This window comes from Falco cherrug, chromosome 13, assembly GCF_023634085.1.
Source record: "Falco cherrug isolate bFalChe1 chromosome 13, bFalChe1.pri, whole genome shotgun sequence".
NCBI classification, from domain to species: domain Eukaryota; kingdom Metazoa; phylum Chordata; class Aves; order Falconiformes; family Falconidae; genus Falco; species Falco cherrug.
In genome coordinates, this window is record NC_073709.1 from 937,582 (window position 1) to 945,132 (window position 7,551).

The 7,551-nt window shown below is 51.4% G+C and overlaps 1 protein-coding gene across 1 annotated transcript; it reads left to right on the plus strand.

Moving 5' to 3' along the window:
- Positions 1–3,273: 3,273 nt before the first annotated feature.
- On the plus strand, positions 3,274–4,715 carry LOC129737281 (heat shock factor protein 5-like). The gene is made up of 2 exons (XM_055725981.1): positions 3,274–3,581; positions 4,286–4,715. Exons 1-2 carry the CDS (start codon positions 3,274–3,276, stop codon positions 4,713–4,715), a joined length of 738 nt encoding a protein of 245 aa, XP_055581956.1.
- The last annotated feature ends 2,836 nt before the right edge of the window (positions 4,716–7,551 follow it).

Genomic DNA, 7,551 nt, shown 5'->3' on the forward strand with positions numbered 1-7,551 from the left:
ACTTGTCCTACATCTTGGGAACACTTCAAAATTTTTCCAAATTATTTCAAAAAAGATGATCTGTGTGAATGGATAATTACAAGAGACAGCCATGTAAGGCTTGTCCTACCCTTAAAACTTTTTGTATCAGAAGATGCTTATCTAGCCAAACTGCTTTGCAACTCAGGCTGACCAGAGCACACCCGTTGCTACCGTAGCTCAGCTGACAGATAGTCTCTTTATGAAGCTGCATTAGCTTGGTGGATTAGGACCACCAACTAAATTCCTGCGCTCTGCACCCCAAAATCATGGTAGTAGTGCATGAATTTTTGGGAGCATGAATTTATAGAGCACTCGTCTTGATAAACATCAAAGTCATCAACCCTCTTTCCTCCACAGACAATGGAGTAGAGCCCTATGCTGGGAGCCCTCACCAGCATCTTCTGGTTCTCAAATGCTGAATTAGGGGGGCTGCCTGTCCTTGGAGCGAGTGTGCCCTGGGCTTGGGGGGTGTCACCTCAGTACCCTTCCTGCCCCCACCCCCACCCCCGCAGACTGCTCACCCATCAGACCCCAATTCACAGCACAGAAGGGTGCTGTCTGCATCCTGCTGACCCCACACCAGGGAACAGCAGGGAGTGAAATGAAACCGGTTTTATAGAGGGTGCAATTAAAGGAAGCAAGAAGTTCATCATCCCCCTTTAACAGGTGGTGAGTTTAGGTAAGCTGCTCTGATGACAGAACTGCTGTGCAGTTGGATAGCCACAGAGTTCTGAACTTTGTGGAAGATAGGTCTTTGGTTTACATTTTGGTCACAAAGGATTTTTCTTCCCACTGACATAGAGTCCTTGCCCTGACATACAGCAGACAAGCTAACAATAACATTTTTGTTCAGCTCTGCCGAATCAGTTTGCAAAATGTATAATTTACATCGTTAAGTTGGTAGGGTTTTTTTGTACTATATATATGTATAAGCAAGAGAAATGTAGAAAACTAGGAGGTTATTACAAAAGGTTGGAATGGAGGTTAAGTACTGGCAGAAGAGGATTATGAATTTCTGGCAAAGGCCCACCTTCTCGTCTGTACATTGGACAGATCTCTGGTGTCCCGCAGCAGGGAAGGAGAAAGAAAGCTAGCTGCAGAGAAAGGCACAGCTGTGAGAGAGGCAGACACCAGAGAGTAACTGCCATGGTACATGGCAAATAGGGGCGTGCGGGCTAACAGCAATTTGAGTTCACATGGGTGAAAAAGAAGGAAAGCACTGAGTTCATATGTCAATGATACAAATTAGTAATAAGCTATTTGTTCTTGCAGCTCCCATCACCTTTGGCTAATAACAATCTTTGACGATTTAAGTAACAATTTAAAGTCCTCAGGACCAAATTTAACCCACTGACCAAGAAGTGGCAAATGAATCCACTCTTGTGGCTGAAGTCAAGAATGGCCAGTGGTACGAAAGGGACCGCTGTTTCTTTGTGTTAGTTTTAGGGAATCATGCTCTGCATTTCAGTTATGGACTACGTATTGCTGGCTCTGCCCTGAGTTACGGACGATACACTAAAAACCTCACCTGTCCCACCATCAGGTAGTCATGGTCTTCTGGCACTCTTGCTGCACAAGGAGAGAGAAACCCAAATTCATTTCACTGAAGTAATGCAAAAGACAACCTCAGGAATGCCAAGAAGAATTTATTGTGAAATGGACATTTTTCTGGATTTTTCAGATTTGCTTTACTTAAGTTTTAGCTGTTTACACTGAGCAACATAATTCTTAATAAGTTATTACCGAGGGGAAAAAAATTGCAAAGCGTCTTGGGAAGATGACAGCATGAGCTTACTAGAATCGTAGGCCATTAATTCCTTGGGTAAAGCAGCATCCTTCTGTGGTGCTGGATTTCAGCTTTGATGACAACATTGACAAAATTTCTGCTTCTGGTTTAATTTGAAGTGTGAAACTCTGTTAAGCAACCCCACCCAAACATCATTTTCCTCACTTCAGCTATGCAGAAGAGCAGAGGGATTTTGCTTTCAGTTTAAAAATAGGAACAGTTTCCCATCAGTTTATTCAATTTTGTTCCCTTTCTGGAACTTACTGCGCTTTTACTTGCCTTGGTGGTTAGGGGCTGTGCTGTAAACCAAAGCAATAAGGACGACTTTAGTTAAAGAAGAGGTTTGGTTTTGTACCTTCTTGCTAAGAAATCTTACGACAACTCCAAGATAATGTATTTTGAGGTCACAAAACACACAGGTGCTCAGTCTTCTCACTACTGTCTTGCTTTGAGGGCAGCCAAGACAGAGGAATGTCGTTTTCTTCTGCCACTGCTGGTGACCTGTGGGCAAGATGCAAGCAGAGAGAGAGATCACCGCACTCTTCCTTCCCTGGCTCCCTGCTCTTCTTTGCCTGTTGGTTCATAGCAGATTCCTGTTCTGCAGCGGTAAGGATGGTTCTGCTGGTTCCTGCAGTCTGCCTGCAGTCACAGCTGACAGCACAAGGCTGAGAAGAGGGCAGATCTGCACCAGTGCAGCTCAGGCACCGCCTCAGAGCTGTGCCAGCGCACAGTGCAAGCACTCGCAGTGACAAAGGTGCCGCTTTAAGAGTTCTAGTCTTTGTGAATGTAGCTAATCTTGTTCTTTTTTCCTCTCTCTTTTCTTCACACACACGCACCCCCCCACACCCTCCCTTAGCCAAGTAACATTGTGGTACCCAAAACATCCTGTGGCAATTAGTTCCCCGGTTTCCCTGTGATTAAGTACCTGATTTGATTTCTCCTGTTTGAAATCCTCCATGAGTCGTGCTTGCCTCCTTTACACTAACTACAACTTTACTACCTATATTTTTATATAACTGCCCCTCTGAAGATTCCTTCTTCAGTATTTCCTTCCGCTGAAGCTAGTTCTTACCCTTGCTGCTGATTTTCTCTGCCCCATTTTAACTCCACTTGATCTGTTCTGGCGTGGGGATCAGAACTGCACAGGTCTGGGGGGTTTTGGGGCAAATGTGACACAATTCCCGATTTGTTCCGTGTTCCTCTGCACTCCTTATAAATTCGCTTTTCCTTTTGTGAACTGCCAGTGGTTTTTAAGCCGACACTTTTGCTCTGCCGGCTGCATTCCTCCCGGAGGGGTACGCACCAGCCCGGGGTGCCCCCGGCACATGGAGCAGCTCCCGAGCCCCCGCCGCCCGCGCCCCTCTCCGTCCCCGCCGCCCGCACCCCGCGGCAGCCGCGGCGCCCGGGCAGGTCCGGCTGCTCAGCAGAACCCGGCCCCGCCCCGCCCCTCCCCTCCCTGGGATTCGATGTTGTGTCACGTGGCCCTGCGGCGCCGCCCCCTTTCCCGCGCGCGGTCCCGGGGCGCCGGGCAGCCATGGCGGGGTGCGGGGTCGCGGAGCGCGTGTTCCCCGCTCTGCCCCGCCTGCAGCCGCTTTCCACGGCCCGGCGCCCACCCGCGCCGTGGTTCAAGGACGTCCAGGCTGCCCCCGGGACGGCTGTGGGCTGGCAGCGGGGCCGCCCCGAGCGGCAGCTTTCGGCCCCGGGCCTCAGCCGCCCGGTCGCTCACGGAAGCTACGGCAGATGCTGGTGGCAGCGGAGCTGAGGGGCCGGCGGGGTGAGGGGACCGGCGGGGCGGAGGGGGTGGCCGAGGGGACCGGCGGGGCGGAGGGGGATGGCGGGGCTGAGGGACATGGCCCGGCTGAGGGGACATGGGGAGCTGAATGGACGGGGGGAGCTGAGGGGGATGGCGGGGCTGAGGGGGAGCTTGAGGGGGATGGCGGGGCTGAGGGGGAGCTGGGGGGGGGCGGGGCTGAGGGGGAGCTGAGGGGGATGGCGGGGCTGAGGGGGAGCTGGGGGGGGCGGGGCTGAGGGGGGGCTGAGGGGGATGGCGGGGCTGAGGGGGAGCTGGGGGGGATGGCGGGGCTGAGGGGGAGCTGAGGGGATGGCGGGGCTGAGGGGGAGCTGAGGGGGATGGCGGGGCTGAGGGGGAGCTGAGGGGATGGCGGGGCTGAGGGGGAGCTGAGGGGGATGGCGGGGCTGAGGGGGATGGCGGGGCTGAGGGGGGGCTGAGGGGATGGCGGGGCTGAGGGGGGGCCGGGCTGCGGCCGTGCCGTGCCGAGGGACCGGGGCGCTGCGCGGACCAGCGCCGCGGCGGGGCTGAGGGCCGGGGGCCGCGCGCGGCGGGCAGCGCCTCGCAGGCGGGGCACGGAAGCGGAGGCCGCGCGGGCGGCGGTTGAGCGCGCGGCGGTTGGTGCCACCTACCGACACGGACGCGTCGCAGCAGCCCGTCCCCGTCAGTGCCGACACCTTCCCCGCCAGGCTGTGGCGGCTGGTCAACAGCCCGCGCTGCCGCTCCGTTCGCTGGGGTGCCTCCGGCCAGGGGCTGGTCATCAACCAGCCGCTCTGTGAGTGCGAGCTGCTGGGCGCCGGGCCGGCCGTCGCCGCGCAGCCGGGTGGCCGTGGGGCAGCGGCAGCCGCCGGTTTCTTCAAGACCAAGAACTTCAGCAGCTTCATCCGGCAGCTCAGTCTCTATGGCTTCCGCAAGGTGGGGATGTTGCCGGGGAGCAGTGTGGTGGGGCCCGGGCCTGGGCCGGGCCCAGAGGGTGGACAAGGCAACGGTGGCAACTGCACCGGGCCCCTGCATCGCTTCCGCAGCCCCCACTTTCGCCGCGACCGCCCCGACCTCCTCGTCCACCTGAAGCGCCTGACGAAGGGCAACAAGGCGAAGATGGCAGCGGGCTGGATGTGACCAGCCGCCCACCCAACCGCTTCCAGCGCTTGCCTGGCACGCCACTGAACGGGCAGCCGCTGCCTCCGCCCTCGACGCTCAGCAGGCCTGGTGAGTCAGAGTGGGCCATGTGGGGCCTTGGTGGGTTTTTGAGAAGCGCTGGGTGGCATGGGATTTGAAAATCAACGCTCTCCTGAGGGAGAAGGGTTACCTGTCCTTGCCGGTGGCATCTCAGTTCAGCTGGTGTAGGGAAGCTGTTGTTGTTTATGCAGGTAGATCTGCTGCCAGTAAGCATGAGTAGCATGGTTCACATGTATTTCAGGCTGCCTGTAGACTACAGTACAGTCTCCATTGCGTGCTACACTAAGAACACCCTTGCTCGATCTCTGTGGAGCTGGCACAGCTCTACCAGATGAACGTTGCTGCTTCTTGCCCGTCAGTAAGGATGCCCATCAGTAGGGATGCTTAATATGCTGTCATTACATGTGTGTGAAGCAGTGAGTCGTGTGAAGTGATAACTAGAGCATCCTGTTAGTTTTGTGCAAAGGAGACGAGACCTGGTAGTAAGATTTTTGTCAGTTGTCTCCTGAAAAAGAATTCACAAGCTACGTAGTTTTTAAAACTGATTGAATGAGTAGGTGAGAGCTAATTAGAAAATAATACTGCTGAAAAGCCCTAGAACGTGTTTTCTTTCTTTCTAACCCTCTTTGAGAGGATCTGAGTTTTCCCAAGACAAGTGTGAGCCCTCAGGATTATTCCACAAATTTTGTATCGGCCCTAAAGCTTTGTAGTTGGTGCTGTGTAAGGAAGATGTGAATATCTTGCTTTGCAGTGCTCTTGGGCTGCTGCCAGAAGAGCACTCCGGCTTCCCATTCCCTTGGTGGCGTGTTAACTGTCATCTTCCTTGCAGCTGATACAGCAACGTGTTGGTTCAGCGCAGTGATCGGAGAAGACTTTAATAGCCTGGCTGGCTCTTGGACCCGAGTGATGCACCCCATGGGTGCAGAGCTGTAAGGCGCGGTGTAGGAGGAGCGGCAGGACTGTGCGACCAGGAGAAGGGGAGAAGCAGTTGACGGTACTGCTGTCTGCAGCACCGGCTGGCCTTTAGAGCAGAGTAGGGTATCCCCATACTCTTGGTTACTGTGTCAGGGTAGGAACTGTCATCTAATTCAAGTGGTGTTTTCCGTGATGTGTGTGGAACTGCACGTGCAATACCAAGAAGACAAAATGAAGCATCTGAGAAGGGATGGAACTTATTTCAGTAGGGAGGCTAGGAAACATTTAAACTAATGATTTGATGTTAACCTTGTTAAGGCTAAGATGAGTCATTGCAGACTTCAGTGACGTGGTTTGTCTGATGTAATGCAGACCATTGGTAAAGGAAATTATGAGAAAGAGATGACTTTCATTTTTTGTCCTCTGTTTTGATGGCTGCAGTTTCAGAGTTTTTGCTCTAGGAGTCTCATTTTCTAGAAAGACAGAACAAGGAAAACATTGGGGTTTCTATGCAGTCAAGTTCTGACAGGCTGACAATGCACTGTGCGCTCTGTACTGACTGTTTAGGGGCACGTCTGTTCCCAGTGTCTTGCAGGGTGTAACGCTCTGTTAAACATTCAGGAACAATTCCTGGACAGCAACTGGAGGTTGGTAACTTGGCATCCCGTGGTGTCTTGTTTACGTGTTAGAACTAGATAATCTTCATGTCCCTATCCAAAGGTAAAATATAAACAAAAGAATTTTTATACCCCTGTTCCTTCTCTGTTTATAAATGGTGAAAGTACTGAACAGGAAATAAACGGTCCTATACATTAAGTCTTAGCAAATCTTCAGGGTCAGCTGGTATTTATTTAGTGATTCTTAATGGTTAAATGTGAACTTGCAGAATAATGACTGTATGTTACTGATTTCATCAGAGGAGTGCAAGAGGTAAATGTGAGGCTATTTTTAAAAAAAGTCCTTTTGGGTGAGAATTGGAAACTACAGGTCTGAGAAAGCCTGGCTTCTAGATAAACCCTATTGACGTGAACCATCCTGAAACTTGTAATTCTCATGGCTAAATGCAATCCTGCAGGGGAGTCACAAATGCAGTAGTTCTTGCAGAAATCAATGAGCACAGGCGTTTGCGGTGTTACTGTCAGTGTTTCCACAAAGTCACCAAAACAGAAATTGAGCTGTCATGGTATAAAAGCAAATACCATTTCATGAAACAGTAACTGTCTGAGAGAGGAAACTATAAAATAATAGAGAAGAATAAAAGGACTGTCTAAGAAATAACAAAATGGCAAAGACTGGGATATTTTAGTCTGCACTGAACTAGTTGAGCTGAGAAAAAATTGGCTTTGAAATTTTTTTCTTGACCAAATAAATGACTTGTCATAAAGACTTGCAAAGTCCATTGGAGGATTTTGACGTTGCCCTTCCCTTAGCCGTTTGTGAGCTGTCAGTAGTGGAGTTTGGTCAAATCTTGCTTTATGATGTCCCTTTTTTAGAATGTATTGTCTGATTTAACACACCGTACTTTCAAAATTGCTTTTGTTTGGTTTAGTAAGTTACTACACATTTTGATTTATAGCACATTTCTAAATATGGGTAACTCGTTACTGCCAGTTTAAGGAGATTGAATGCTACGCAGACACCTCTGGGTTGGCGCTTCACTCGTGTGCCACACAGCAGTTAGTGCATGCTCGGGTCTAAGAGTACAGTCTCCTTTCTGGATTAAGTACGCTGGAGCAAAGGTAGTCTTCCCAAATCATGTTGTAGAGCCTTGGCTCCTCATATTGCCTTTCTTTGCCTGTGAAAACTCCTTTCCTTAACACTTGTTTCGCTTTATTTTGTACCCACTGCAGGACTGCTGACT

What these genes read in the sequence shown, in the direction of transcription:
- LOC129737281 (XM_055725981.1), top strand. Translation starts at nt 3,274, where the DNA reads ATGTTGTGTCACGTGGCCCTGCGGCGCCGCCCCCTTTCCCGCGCGCGG. An exon ending in GGAGCTGAGGGGCCGGCGGG is followed by an intron (nt 3,582 to 4,285) that starts GTGAGGGGACCG and finishes CTTCCCCGCCAG; the next exon opens with GCTGTGGCGGCTGGTCAACA.